Source organism: Triticum aestivum, chromosome 5A, assembly GCF_018294505.1.
Source record: "Triticum aestivum cultivar Chinese Spring chromosome 5A, IWGSC CS RefSeq v2.1, whole genome shotgun sequence".
Classification (NCBI taxonomy): Eukaryota; Viridiplantae; Streptophyta; class Magnoliopsida; order Poales; family Poaceae; genus Triticum; species Triticum aestivum.
The window spans coordinates 435,620,652-435,635,933 of NC_057806.1; the positions used below are offsets into that span (position 1 = coordinate 435,620,652).

General features: G+C 43.8%; 1 protein-coding gene across 1 annotated transcript; it reads left to right on the forward strand.

The window, feature by feature from the left end:
• Window positions 1–6,027: 6,027 nt before the first annotated feature.
• Window positions 6,028–6,795, forward strand: LOC123107079 (zinc finger protein 3). Its single transcript, XM_044529085.1, has one exon. The coding sequence runs from the start codon at window positions 6,075–6,077 to the stop codon at window positions 6,537–6,539; it is 465 nt and encodes a 154-aa protein (XP_044385020.1). The 5' UTR covers window positions 6,028–6,074; the 3' UTR covers window positions 6,540–6,795.
• The last annotated feature ends 8,487 nt before the right edge of the window (window positions 6,796–15,282 follow it).

The window sequence follows — 15,282 nt, forward strand, 5'->3', positions numbered from 1 at the left end:
GGCGCGGTTGGATGAACCGGGGAGGAAGCAAGTGGGTCGGCCGGTAGGGCCGCCTGATGGTGAAGGCCTAGGGGGCAGGGGAAAGTTTCCTTTTTCTTTATTTTTATCTTCTGTTTTTTCTTTTTCTTTATTTTATGTTTTCTTTTTTAGTTTCAATTTATTTTAGTTTTACAAAATATAAAATTAACACCTAATTAGAGTTATAATTAAGTCCACCGCCACAATAATTTTGGCATTAAAATAAAGTAGCTTGCATTTTTAAAATTTTAAGAAGGCATTTAAATAATTATTTTAGCCCATGTTTTTAATTATTTTTAGGCATTAAAGTACTTTATAAAAAGTTGATTTCTCCATCATAATTATCTATGTAATATTTACTACATTATGAACATTTTAGTTTTGACATTTGAAAACTTTAATTATTTGACTTCAATTTAAATTTAAATTTGGATTGTGTTTGAATCAAAGTAAGATTTAGCAACATCAATTGCAATGACATGGCACCATTAGTAGGGGATCATTGTAGCTTAATTATTATGGTGCTACAGAAGATGTAACTAGTGTGGAATTATTTTTTGGACGTAATAATGAGGCACTTTCCTGATGACAAGCGCAGATAGTGGGTTTCCTGGTGTTGCCCCGAACTCGCTTTTCCCCTTTCTCTCTAGCCTCGCTTTTTCTCTTTCTCTCTAGCCTTGCTGGTTTCAGTTCCTGAGACATTGTATTTTCGTTATGAAAGTAATGGAAAGGGGAAAAGTCCGGTTCGACAAATAATAATGAGGTACTTCCTTGCATGCGAAAATGTAGCTGGTGGGTGCCAACTGTCAGCCTCACCACATATTGTTCTCTTCCGATGGTTGTCGTTCGTGACCACGTCGACCACGCCGCGCCGAGAGCACCAAAGCGGTGGACGACGGCGAGGCCTAGGAAGGGAATGACCCGGAGTCGGGGAGGACATGACATTGGATGCCCGCGCGAAGGGGAGTGCGAGGGTTGACTGGTTCGGCTGCGATGTGAGGTTGCCGTCGCCGGAGAATAACAGAAGGTGTGGGTGAGTAGAGAAATGACCTGACCAACAATGAAAGTAGGGTGGGGCGGTGAGGCCTACGTGGCAGCACAGCCGGCCACGGAAGGCGGGACCAGGCGGTCCCGCGGGCGCTGGTTTGGGCGGCTAAAGTAAGAAGATCTGACATTGAAAAAACACGACAGCCATACTATTTCCGTTAAAATGTACGATTGACATTACTCTTGTTTACTTGAATTAAAACACGATCTTCATTTGCAGAAGTAGCAACGGGGTGAAGTCTTCATTAGCTTCATCGGAAATGATAGAAAGACGGTAGCATTACTTAACAGTGAAATTATGGAGGCAAAACAGTTAGCAAAACATTGGCTCGTTTCAACATTGTCACAATATCATTAGCTTGATGGCAGGTTAACAAAGAACGGTGTCAACATGAAGATGGGAGTAGTTGATAAAACATGCACTCATAAATAGAAACATCTTCATTAGTTTACAGAAAACATAGAAATACAGTAGATTTACTTGAACAGCGTTACTTGTGTCATGAGCCTGCCAGATCTCGTGCATCGGATTCGGCACATCGGTGGGCTTGTCGTCCTTGTCGGCGAGTTTGGACGCAGGAGCGTATCGCTCAGGGTCAAGGTAGGCAGAGAACTGGGTCGCTACGGCCTGCATGCGCACCAGGAAGTTCCCACGGTGAAGCTTCTCAGCGGTGCGGATGAGTGTTGGTGCCGCGAGAGAGGAGCTGAAGCTAGCCATGGCCAAAAGGATGTGAGAGGGGAACTAGCTCTGAATACCATAAAAGGATTGTGTGAAACGAACGCGTTAGCACAGACGCGTTGCATGTTTATACAGGCAACAGGGTACATGGGATAGGGTTTGTTACGCTGTACAGATTAATCCCTACCCTAGCAACTATACTGAGATTGAGATCTATCTAAACAACCTGTCAAATCGGGTTACAAACAAACTCACACGACGCTAGAACCTTTTAGACTGTGTACGATTTATATATACAGCGTATGCAGATACACTACAATTCCCAACAGACAATACGCCTTGTCCGTTTCCAAGCCCCATTACCTTCTATTCTTCTGGCATTTTTTATTCTTCTGCGTTGTCCACCGCCGCTCGGCCTAGCTTTGTCGCCTTCGTCCCGGTTGCCCGGCGTCGGCCACACAAGTCTCCATAATCTCTCTGCCGTTGTACGTACTAGCAAAAAGACCCGTACGTTGCAACAAAAAAAAAAGAGACTTAGCACCATTATAAAATGTTTATGTTTATATTGCACATCTGTTTTTCTCACAACATCGTTTTTCCTATTTCATCTCGTGCTTTTGTCATATTTGTTTGTCTCCTCCCAGTGCGCCACTAAAATCAATCATGGCTGAAGTAGCTTGGGTAAATCGACTGGCATTGCAGCGGCTTGTCGATGATTATGAGACGTCCGTCGTGGCAATGAAGTGATGATGCGGTGTCATACCGGAAAAGTAGGTGAAGAATTGCATCTCTTTCCACAACAGCTGGTGTGTGTGGATGGTGCATGTCCGAGTCGCTTCTCGAAGACGTGCTTGATGAATAGTTCTTTTTTCTTTAGTGTGATGCAATCATACAGAACGTCGTGGCGTGGGGTTGGTGCAGAGATCAGTGGTTTGATGCAAATCGCTAGGTGCAGTCCTTCGGTGGCTACTTGGCGTGGATGTTGTCTTGGTGTCGGTGTACCGGCTGGTGTTTCAATATTGTAGACGTATCATGCGTGACGCGGTCGGTTGTATGCTTGCATGCTGATGTGATCCGTATTGTCGGCATGAGTAGCACACGACGTACGCCGGCTGCATGCAAACGCAGTGATTCTGTGGGTGTTCACGTGTCTTTGGAGGCCACGCATGCATGTGGCATGGCTGAGGGTCGTGTGCCCGGTGGTTGCTCGCCGTGTATCGTATATATCCAAGTCGGCTGAAGTCCGCTCGCCCGCATCAGAGATTTGTGTACGCATATAGCTTTTGTCCATCCAGAGATCCGCGTACTTTTACGCGAAGGAAATCAACGCGGGAGCTACTCCATGCGCATGTCCTTTGCTGCTCCTCGCCGCTCAGGTGGGTGCATGGGTAGACGATGCTGCAGGCGCGTGGCTATGGAGCTGGAGAGGTGCCGGAGTTGCTGATGAGTCGCCCAGCCACCCGTTACGTCGTCGTTCGGCGAGTGTGCTCCGACAAAACTTGTGTCGATGCAGAGATGGGGTTTGCTGGTGGATCCGATCTTGAAGCCCGCCGCATGCAGTAGTGCCTAACCATCTCTCCTCTATTAGCAAAACAGCAGCCAGACAAATTTGCATGGTCGCCGGTGGCCTAGCTCCTGGTGCTGCTGCCAGATCGTGGTGGAGGGAGGAGAAGAGGCTGGTGCTCCGAATCGGGGATGGGAGGAGCTGGGAGGTGGCGCGCCGGCCTCGTCGTATTGGTCGGGTGCGGCGACGGCCGTCAACTCTCTTGGGCGAAAAACGGGTCGGGGCGTGGGGCGTCAGGGCTCGGTGCTGCTTAACCACGTTGTGTGGCTTAGAGTCCTGCGCAGATTGGTTTGGTGGATACGTGGGCCAGGCAGGGAGCAACGGATGACGGCCTAACGTAAACTTAGTATCACTTCGAATATATTTTAAATTTAAACTGAAAGCGTAAAATCACGGAAAGAAACATATTGTGACGGTGAACCCACGGAGTCAATCCATGCTTTATTATTACTAGCACATATACCCGTGGGTTGCAACGGGAGATATAGTGACGTATCCACCGAAATATCTAGCAACATGTCCCAAGAACATCTCAATGATGCCACCCGGCAACGGCAGGAAGGCGCGCACCAAGGTCTAGTAATACTTCATATCAATTGTACGAGTGTGGCCAATTCACACGAATTCAGGTGGGTGAGATTAGTTAGTGTGGGCCCCATAGTTGAATTAGGAGGGTGTTTAGTTAGTTTGGGCCCACCCTTGAATTCACCGGGGAGAGAAATTAATTAGGGTGAGGAGAGATTTATGTGGCTTCGTCCCCAGATGCGTTGCGGAGCGTTACAACGCTTGCAGGCGAGGAAGTCTTTTCCCAGTTGTACATTAAGAGGCATGCTACATATACAATGCTTTTGAGACGATTTTTATACGACGATTCTGATCTTAAAAGGCCCTCTAATTTTTAAATCTTAAAGGCATTATTTGTAAGTTGTCGTGAAAAAATCTCACTAAGCATTAGAAATAATGAATTATAACTCCTTTGCATTTGAACAAACAATCCCTAGTTCTTTACAAAAAATCCTTTGCACCTATCTCAATAAACACAACTCATGACCCTCCAGAGGTCTATGTGCTCCAGTTGAAATTATACTTCTTCCCATCCTCATCAATAGTTGCCACGGTGTCTCATCCTCTGAAGGCAATGTTCGAACATGACCAATTCGAACACGGTGATCTCAACCTCTACATGACACACCTGCAATTGAGATACGCCAGCGCAAGGGAGTGTTTATACTTTGAAAACTAATCCCGTCGAGTTGGCCATGAGGGACACTCTCCGTGAGCTACACCCTACACGTACCACTTAGGATGGTGATAATTTCTGATGTCATGAAGCCATCAGCTCCTCCATGAAATAAGTTGTCATCTTTTTGGATTTCTTCTCAAGTCAGAATGCTTGAGAAAAAAATGGTAAGTAACGCTAGACAGAATATTTGGTCGAACCAGCCCATTCAAGTGGTCGAGACATCAAAATTCTGTGTTGGTCGAGACTACACAGAATTATTTGGATTTCTTCTCAAATAAGTTTCCCTCCGAGTAACGCTACACAGAATTGTTGGTCGAGACTAAACACCAGCCCATTCAAGTATATTTGATCTCCACCCTTTAAATTACGCATCTTGCATGGCAGCCCTCAATTCCCTTTAATGTTGATTCCTTCTTAAATCATGCATGGTATCCCTCAATTCCCGTTTAACGCTGATTCCTTCTTAAATAATTCTGCAATCCCTCTCCTTTTATTAATGATAAGGTCTTTCCCTCCGCTTAATTAGGGCAATATATGTTGGGTCTCTCTCCCATTAATTCCATCTTTGAAAGAATCCTTGATTCGAGGCTGCTTATTGTCTTGAGCTCACAAACATATTTAAACTGGTGGGATTTTGTAAAGAAAAACGATATGGGATTATCTTGTGAACAGTTCGTGAGATTAGGATTAGGAGTTTGATCGAGCAATTATTTCTACTGTAATTTTGGGCCACGTCGCAGAGGATGGATGGATGGACTGAGGCCCAAAATAGATCAACTAGAAATTCTGCTAGACGGGCGAAGCGGATTAACATAAGGAAAATTCGGCTGATAGTGATAGATAATGGGCGCTAGTTCAGCTGGTAGTTGCGGGTTGTTTCTTGCATGATGTTTTGTGTTCGATCCCTGCGAGGATCATTGGCTTTATTTTTTTAGCTGCAGTATATGTGCTCGCCGATCGTATCCTTCTCATGTGTCTTAAATGGGCCAGGATATGTGGGCGACGCACGAGCTCAGCCCAAGCAGCGCAAACGCGAGCGATCGCTGGTGGAGGTCCATGTAAAACGAACCAGGTCGGACGGACGAACGTGCTATTAGTACCACCTTGTTTATATTACGATTTTATCCATACAAACTGTAAAAACGTATTATGACATGAGAAGAAAGCGTATTGTGACGGTGAATCCGGAGACCCAATCCGTGCTTTATTATTAGGGGGAGATTAAAATTAAAATTAAAAATTAGGGAAAGATTATTATACTCCGGAGTTATTTGGTCCGGTTCGGCCAGGTGCTCTTCCGTCGCCACAGACGTAGCAAATGACGGGGAAACGTGCGCGACGTACGTCCACACCAACACAGGCTGCGGTCACTAGCCTGATCGCGAGGAACAGTAACCGTTAGGTGTGGCACGTGGGGTATATAGTTTCCTTTGCTTAGCACCACAAATCATTGGCTCTCTTTCTCTCACGCGCGACACAGAAGCATCACACGTAGTCACTTACTGTAGGTCTCTGTGCCTTCAATGGAACAGGTAAACTGGGAGCAGGGCGAGCAGGAGCTCAACCTTGAGCTCACCCTCCGCATGACCTGGGCGACGGCGGCGGAGGCGGAGGCGGAGCAGGGCGGCTTCTTCCTCTGCGTCTACTGCGACCGCATGTTCCGCAGCTCCCAGGCGCTCGGCGGCCACCAGAACGCGCACAAGCACGAGCGCAGCGTCGCCAAGCGCCGGCGGGAGATCGCCGCCAGCACGCGCGCGCATGGGCCGGGCGGCGCGCCTGCCGCGGCGCACGACGCAAGGCCGGGCGGGTACGCCGGTGACAGCGACTTCATATCCGCGGATGTGAAGGCGAGGACAACGGAGCCGCTCAACACCGCTGCTCCGATGCTTGCTGAGATGGCGCGCAAGCGCGGCAGGGCCCCGTCGGAGTACGGCTACGGTGCCTTCGAGCACGCCGCCGACGAGGTGGACCTGTCTCTCAGGCTATGATCGGATCCGCTGATTCGTCACTCGACAACTTTACTTGATTGCTAGCATTTCCTTTCGGTATGCCAATGTCTGCTTTGCGGTTCATGTGAAATGAATTGTTTGTTTCAGACTCTTGTGTGTTGGATAAGATTGATCTCTTCTTAGCTAGTTGAGTGTGGCCGATGGTATTATTCCTTAACCAGAAGACATGCTGGTTTACATTTACCGGAGATTTGGTCTGTCCTCTCTTGTTTAAATCTTTGATCTAGTTCGCTGATTGATTTCGAGTTTCTTGATAGAGGATTCCTCAACCTCAAGTTATTCAAATCGTGCATATTCCATGTGAGATTTCTCGTTTCAAAAACAAATACTATATGCTCCCGATCGATTTAACTGGACGTATATGCTTCGCTGGTTATCTCTATCACTACTTGTGCAACAGCCAGCTGCCGAAACTCTACTGTCTCACCAAGGGGTCAGCTTGGTAAGGTACCCAACAAAAAATTGCAAGCAAAAAAGAAAAAACTCTACTGCCTCTAAGTTCCAAAAACGTGCCCGAAATATACTGAGGTAGGGAAAGGATCTTTCTAAAGAAAAGAGAGAGAATGTCTCACGTACTAAGAATCTAAGATACAGTGTAAAAGGATGTGTAATAGGCAGTTTATAAGATTTTTGTTTAGCTGGAGGAGAGAGAAAAAACGGGGTGTAGAATTACAGAGGGCTGTAGTATGGGCTCCAACATCTTTTGTGAGAGAGAAACGTAGAACACATATTAATGGCACAACATACAAATATGATTAACAATTGTATGAGTGCGCTATTAATTAGGTTGACAGAGTACCGGATTTGGTTATGACAACATGTACTCAAGTGGAGCGGGATTTTGATTGGCCTGCGCCTTAATGTCATGGTAACATCTTCTATCCCGTTTGGATTCGGTTAACTTGACAGAAGAAAGGGATGTTTTTCGCTGAAATCTCACTACATCTAGATCCTTCACATTTGACACTATGTACCGTGCACTCTCGCACTCAGAGATTCCCGTGGATAACTAATCTAGAAATCAAAGATATCACTGACAATTAAGATTTTCATGTGGTGTCTTTGGAGAGTTGTGCTAACAAAAGACAACCTCGCTCAACGCAACTGGTAAGGAAATAAGAAGTGTAGCTTTTGTACGCATGACAAGACAATTAAACACCTCTTCTTTCAATTCAAGTCCGCGCGTTCTATATGGTCAGTCATCCAAATAGCGTTCAATTTGTATTCACCCACAAGTGTTGCCAACATATATGGTCACTGACTTGATGAGATACTTAGTACTTTTAATACGCTAATACGAGTGGGAGCGTCTGCCTTATTATGGTCGCATTGACTATATAGAAACGATTGTGTTTTTAATGGCAAAACCTCTTATCCTATGCACGTTATTTACCGTTGTACGCACTGGCTTCGTATGTGGTCTACGCTATAGCAAACGGACACTACTAGGGAAAAGGCTATAGGTAGATACTTAGTAGTACATGGGGTTAGCACCAAACGCTACTGTTAAGTAGTAGTAGCGAGCTGTCGAAACAAGCGCTACATGTACTATGTAACAGTAGCGCGGGGTGCCGCGACAAGAGCTGCTGCTAAGTGGGCTACACAGTGCCCCCACGGGCTGGCCATATAGTAGCTAAGCAGGTCGTCGTACCGCGCTACTGCTAAGCCCGTTAACGGTAGCACGAATCTCTAACCCCCACTGCTATTGTCGCAAGCTTGGGCCCAGCTCCCAGGCCGGCCCACTTAGCAGCAGCATGGGCTTTGACACCGCGGTACAGCTAATAGTCTTAGCAGTAGCGCGCGCCCGTAACCCGCGCTACTGCTAAGCTAGCCCTATCTTCTTCCTCCATGGCCCGCTCAACTACCTCTCCCTCACTCTCCACTCGCACTCTCTTGCTCGCTCTCTCCGCCGCCGCCGCTGTCACCCCCAATGTATCCCCCTCCCCCCTCCTCCCTCCTCCTCCTCTCGCCGCCCTCCTCCCTCCCCCATCCCGACCTCCTCCTTCTCTCCTTTCTCCATCCCTGCCTCCCTCCTCCTTCCTTCCTCCCTTCCTCCCTCCCCCATCTATATTTTTTGAATAAAATAGAACATATAGGTTATATGAATAGAATGTAGTCATTTTGAATAGAATAAAAATAGAAAATATAGGTAGAATGGAGGTTTTTTGAATATAATAGATAGGTAGAATTTTGTTGTAGAATGTAGAAATTTTGTTGTAGAATTTTGCATAGAATAGAATAGATACGTAGAATGTAGGTATTTTGAATAGAATAGAATAGATAGGTAGAATGTAGGTATTTTGAATAGAATAGAATATATAGGTAGAAATTTTTTTGTAGAATTTTGAATAAAAAAATTAGTAATAGAAATTTTTAGTAAAAAAATTGTAATATAAATTTTTAGGTATAGAAAATTTTCAATTACAGAAATGTATTGGAATACTATATGAGAATTTTTTAGGTATCAAATTTAGTAGCAAAATTTAGGTATAGAAATTTTAGTAATTTTCTTTTTCAATATAGAAATGTATTGGACAATTTAATTATTTTATGTCATTATCACTTTCTCACTAAAGAATGGTATATGAGATTTGATGATCTAAAGTTTTCACTCGATGGAATATGCAGGCTCTATCGTCGGAGCTTCGTCTACTTCCCTACACCTGAGTCGGTGAGCTAGCTAAAAGTTCACCTCCTCCTTCTCTTCTCCTCGGACATGTGTATGATGATATTTGGACATGTGGCCTTGGTTTGCAGGAACACCTCCGAGCGGCCTATGTTTTGCCAGAATGTTGATTAATTTATGTTCTTGGCAAATTTCAGGCGCTCGATATGTCCTGTTTTAGCAAAGGTCATGCGGGGATTTTCCGTGGATTTCAGCATGACTTGTGCTATAATGTAGGAAATATTGAGTGCACGTGATTTGCTGGAACAGGAATGAAATGACATTCTGACAAACCATAGGTCATTGTTTTATGTCATTACTCGATATATGTAACGGTTTGACTATCATTCTATCGGGCTCCTTATGTGACTTTCAGTCTGCTCTTGAAGGAAGAATGCCGACTATAGTCGTGGGGGTCGCTTCCTTTCCTTCTTATCGTGATTTACCTTGGTAATGCATGAGAGAAGGAGGGGAAGCGACCATCACCGATGGTTGAAATATTTGTGAGGGAGTGTCCACCGTATACTGTAGTATGAGAGACAAAGACTCCTGTCTATTGTCGTGGGGGTCGCTTCTTCATTCGAAGGTGCTAGACATTTTGGTGTAATGCACTTTCGAATGAAAAGAGGAGCGACCATCATCGACGGTCGCAAATGTCAGAGAGGAAGAAACCCGACTGTTATCGTGGCGGTGGCTTCTCCTTCGTTCTCGTGTAATAGACATTTTGGTGTAATGCACTCGGGAACGAAGGGAGGAGAGACCATCACCGACGGCAGAATATACCAGAGAGGGAGTGTCCACCATAAACACCACGCGAGATGAGAGTTTTCAAGGAAAGACTCGACAGACCGAAAGTCAACCCATGGTGAATAGTGATCTGTGTGTTGAGTTCCTGGTAATTGCCGTCGATTTATAATCATTGAATTTTGAACAACAAATTGTCTGTCGATGATGGGATCCCCGAGTGCGAATACTGTTGCGACAACCGGGGTATGTGCGATAGGGAGCCTTACCTGCAAAATGGTAGGTTCTTACCCTTCAAGATGGAAGAGACCTTTGATGTTTGTACGGTACACAACAATGACAAGTATTTCTTCGTAATTAATCATGACTTGTGCTTCTTTGCTTCAACGTGCAATTTCCGTTTTTTTAATTCGGTAGTACATCCCCTGCCATGCAAGACCGTATGTCTTGCAGAAGCTCGGTTTCCAAGAGTTTGAGAATATGGAGATGAGGAGAGCTCACATCGGGACTAAACATGGTTATGCTTTTCGGGTTAAGCTCTACAATGAACTTAATCACTCACATTTTGGTTGCTCTAATTGTGGAGCTCTCTGCAAGGCATATGGATTTTAGGAGAATATGCAAATAACCTTTGATATTCGTCCTGAAGATGATGATATCGAAGATAATATCGACATTTGGGTGGATGTGTATATGCCTCCATTTTTTCCTAAATGTGAGTTTGTCAAACAAATTTGTTAAGTAACTTATATTGTTTATTAAAATATTTGGTGTTCATCGCTACTAAACTTGTTTATTTATAATTTTCAGCTTATTTCTTATTTTCAAGAAATACTCGGAAGGTTGTAGACAGGACGTACTACAACTATGGCTCCGGGCTTAATTGTGAGGAGAAAGGATATATTTTCTCATTTATAGATGATGTTGAGACTTTTAAGACCAATCACTTTATTATCCCAAATTTTAGTGGATATGTGCCACTAGTCCACGAGTTGCATGATGGTAACTTCATTGCCAAAAACTTGGTACGATTTTGTTAATGATGGTAACTTCATTATATACACTCTTCTTAAGTAAACAACATTGCTAACTACATATATATATATATATATATATATATATATATATATATATATATATATTACTATTATGTTGTTCAACGGAAGCTCCTGAAGGAGGTTGTGCCTGACATGATGCTTACCGAAGATCATATGTATATGGTTAGCTTATGACTGTTTCCACCGAAGGCTTACCAAAGTGCATACTCTATTTCTTTGAACGATGCAATGCTCAATAGAAAAGAATTGAACAAACTAATGAATGTGTGTACGCAACCGATTGGAGACAACATGCATGTGCACAAGCCACAAGTTGGTGATAGGTGGATCTCCATTCTCCATTTTGAAGATGGACCAGTTTACCTGTTTTATGCCATTTTACCTAAGAGAGAAGAGTAGATCCTAGGTAGTAAGAACAATTAGCTAGTGTTGATTATGACTATGATGATGAGGAGGAGTTATTATTATTATGATGATGAGTTATGTGCTAGAATGTGTTAGAATGATAAGTTGTTATATGACTCATAGATGATGATGAGGAGGAGGAGGAGGAGGAGGTGGAGGAGGAGGAGTTGTTATTATGATGACGAGGAGTTGTTATATGACTATGATGATGGTGAGTTATTATATCATTGGGTGAAATAAATGCGGTTTAGATTCAAGTGGCCCAACTTGAATCTAATCCGCGTCTATTTCACCCAATGAGAGTTGGGCCACTTTGGATCCATCCAGTTGAATCTAATCTGCGTTTATTTCACCCAATGATATAATAACTCATCATGTTCATAAAATGATATGATGGGACTATTGTATAAAACCTGTACAAATGCAGCGCAAATACGTAGAAGAAAAAAATACAATTTTTTTTGCAGTAGTGTGGGTTATCCGGTAGCATCAGTGTGGGCTAAACAGTAGCGCTACAGGTAGTTAGCAGTAGTGATGGCCATGACCCATGCTACTGCTAGGTAGGGGTAGCAGTAGTGCCGGTTCAAACCACGCTACTGCTAAACATTAGCTGTGAAGGAAATATGCGCTAGAGGCAATAATGAAGTTGTTATTTATATTTCTTTATATCATGATATATGTTTATTATTCATGCTAGAATTGTACTAACCGGAAACTTAGTACATGTGTGAATACATAGATAAACAAAGTGTCCCTAGTATGCTTCTACTTGACTAGCTCATTAATCATAGATGGTTATGTTTCCTGACCATAGACGTGTGTTGTCATTTGATGAACGGGGTCACCTCATTAGAGAATGATGTGATGGACAAGACCCATCCGTTAGCTTAGCACTATGACCGTTTAGTTTGTTGCTATTGCTTTCGTCACGACTTATACATGTTCCTATGACTATGAGATTATGCAACTCCCAAATACAAGAAGAACACTTAGTGTGCTATCAAACATCACAACGTAACTGGGTGATTATAAAGATGCTCTACAGGTGTCTCCGATGGTGTTTATTGAGTTGGCATAGATCGAGATTAGGATTTGTCACTCCGTGTATCAGAAAGGTATCTATGGGACCTCTCAGTAATGCACATCACTATAAGCCTTGCAAGCAATGTGACTAATGAGTTAGTTACAGGATGTTGCATTACGGAAGGAGTAAAGAGACTTGTCGGTAATGAGATTGAACTAGGTATTGAGATACCGATGATCGAATCTCGGGCAAGTAACATACCGATGACAAAGGGAACAACGTATGTTGTTATACGGTTTGACCGATGAAGATCTTCGTAGAATATGTAGGAACCAATATGAGCATCCAGGTTCCGCTATTGGTTATTGACCGGAGATGAGTCTCGGTCATGTCTACATAGTTCTCGAACCCGTAGGGTCCGCGCGCTTAACGTTCGGTGACGATCGGTATTACGATTTTATGTGTTTTGATGTACCGAAGGAAGTTCGGAGTACTGGATGTGATCGCAGACATGACGAGGAGTCTTGAAATGGTCGAGACGTAAAGATTGATATGTTGGACGGCTATATTCGGACACCGGAAGTGTTCTGGGTGGTTTCGGTTAAAACCGGAGTGCCGGAGGGTTACCGGAACCCCCCCCCCTCCCCCGGGGGAACTAATGGGCCTTAGTGGAGAGCGAGAGAGGGGGTAGCCAGGGCAGGCCGCATGCACCCTCCCCCTTGAGTCCGAATTGGACTAGGAGGGGGGCGGCGCCCCCCTTTTTCCTTCCCCCTCCTAGTACGACTAGGAAAGGATGAATCGTACTCCTACTAGGAGTAGGATTCCTCCTTTCCTTTGGGCACACCAAGGGTCGGCCGGCGTCCCCCCTTGCTCCTTTATATACGGGGGCAGGGGCACCCTAGAACACATAAGTTGATCATTGATGCCTTAGCCGTGTGTGGTGCCCCCCTCCACCACAATCCACCTTGGTCATATCATCGTAGTGCTTAGGCGAAGCCCTGCGAAGCTAGCTTCATCATCACCGTCATCACGCCGTCGTGCTGACAAACTCTCCCTCGACACTCAGCTGGATCAAGAGTTCATGGGACGTCACCAAGCCGAACGTGTGCAGATCGTGGAGGTGCCGTACTTTCGGTACTAGGATCGGTCGGATCATGAAGACGTACGACTACATCAACCGCCTTGTCATAATGCTTCCGCTTACGGTCTACGAGGGTACTTGGACAACACTCTTCCCCTCTCATTGCTATGCATCACCATGACAGATCTTGCATGTGCATAGGATTTTTTTTAAATTACTGCGTTCCCCAACAGTGGTATCAGAGCCAGGTCTATGCGTAGATGTTATATGCACGAGTAGAACACAAAGGAGTTGTGGGAGTGGGTATATATATATTTCTTGCCCTCACTAGTTGATTCTTGATTCAGCGGTATTGTTGGATGAAGCGGCTCAGACCGATATTACGCGTATGCTTACGTGAGACTGGTTCTATCGACGTGCTTCGCACACAGGTGGCTAGTGGGTGGCAGTTTCTCGAACTTTTGTTGAATCGGATTGAATGAACAGATTTCTTTCTGAAGATCAAAAAGAAATCATTATACAACATTGTGGTTTTTGATGCGTTGGTAAGAACGGTTCTTGCTCGGCCCGTAGCACTGGTAGAAAAAGGGCATGTTGTCCCGGTTCGTAAGGGCCTTTAGTCCCGGTTCCTGAACCAGGACTAAAGGGTCGGTACTAATGCCCTAACCCTTTAGTCCCGGTTCAAACCAGAACCGGGACTAAAGGCCCTCCACGTGGCCGGTCCACCTTTAGTCCTGGTTGGTAAACCAACCGGTACTAAAGGAAATTTTCAGATTTTTTTTTGAATTTTTTTTCTGATTTTTTTTGAATTTTTTTTGAATTTTTTTTATTTTCAAATTTCTGAATTATTTTAACCTCTAATCTCTAATCACCCCTCATCACTGCTCAATTTAATCTCTAATCACCCCTCATCATTCCAAATCATCTAACTTCCCGGACGGTCACCCATCCTCCCACTCCCCCAGCCTGAGCACGCTTAACTTCCGGGTTCTATTCTCCCTCGTTTCCAAGTCTGCACTCGTTGTTTTCTTGACAATAGTAAGATGTCAATCCTATTAACCCTCAGGAGTTTAGCTTGAGCATGAAGTCACATATTTCACTGTTTGAGTTTGAAACTATTGTTCTAAAAACAATAATTTTTTAGTAACACTAATATTTCTTGAATAAGTAGTTTGACCATTGTTTGACCACAGTTTGACCATAGTTTGACCAGATTTGACCAAAATTCAAAAAACTGAAATAATTATTTAATAACACTAATATTCTTGAATAATTATTTAGTAACACTAATACTTCTTGAATAAGTAGTTTGACCAGATTTAATGAAAATTTAAAAAAACTGAAATTTGAGCATAACTTTTTTTCCTTTTGGAATTTGAGGATTCTACAAATTTGCAAACAGGCCATAGGCCGTCTCCATCGGATGTAACTTTTCGAGTAGATGATTTTTCAAATAAAAAACTTTTTAATCCGAGTTCGTATGCAAAAGTTATGCCCATTTTACAAATTCCAGAGAGATTTTGTAAATAAAGTCGAAATTCATATTTGTAAATTTTCCCAACAACTAGACCACATATCACATGGGAAACTTATTTTATTTTATTTTTTTGACATTTCATCATTTTCTTTTGTTTTTTCTAAAACTGAAAAGGCGGTCCACAGGTGCCACGAACCGGTACTAATGCCTCAAAGCTAGTCCCAGTTGGTGGCACCAACCGGGACTAAAGGTCTAACCTTTAGTACCG

Coding starts and splice junctions, on each gene's coding strand:
- LOC123107079 (XM_044529085.1), top strand. CDS start 6,075: ATGGAACAGGTAAACTGGGAGCAGGGCGAGCAGGAGCTCAACCTTGAG.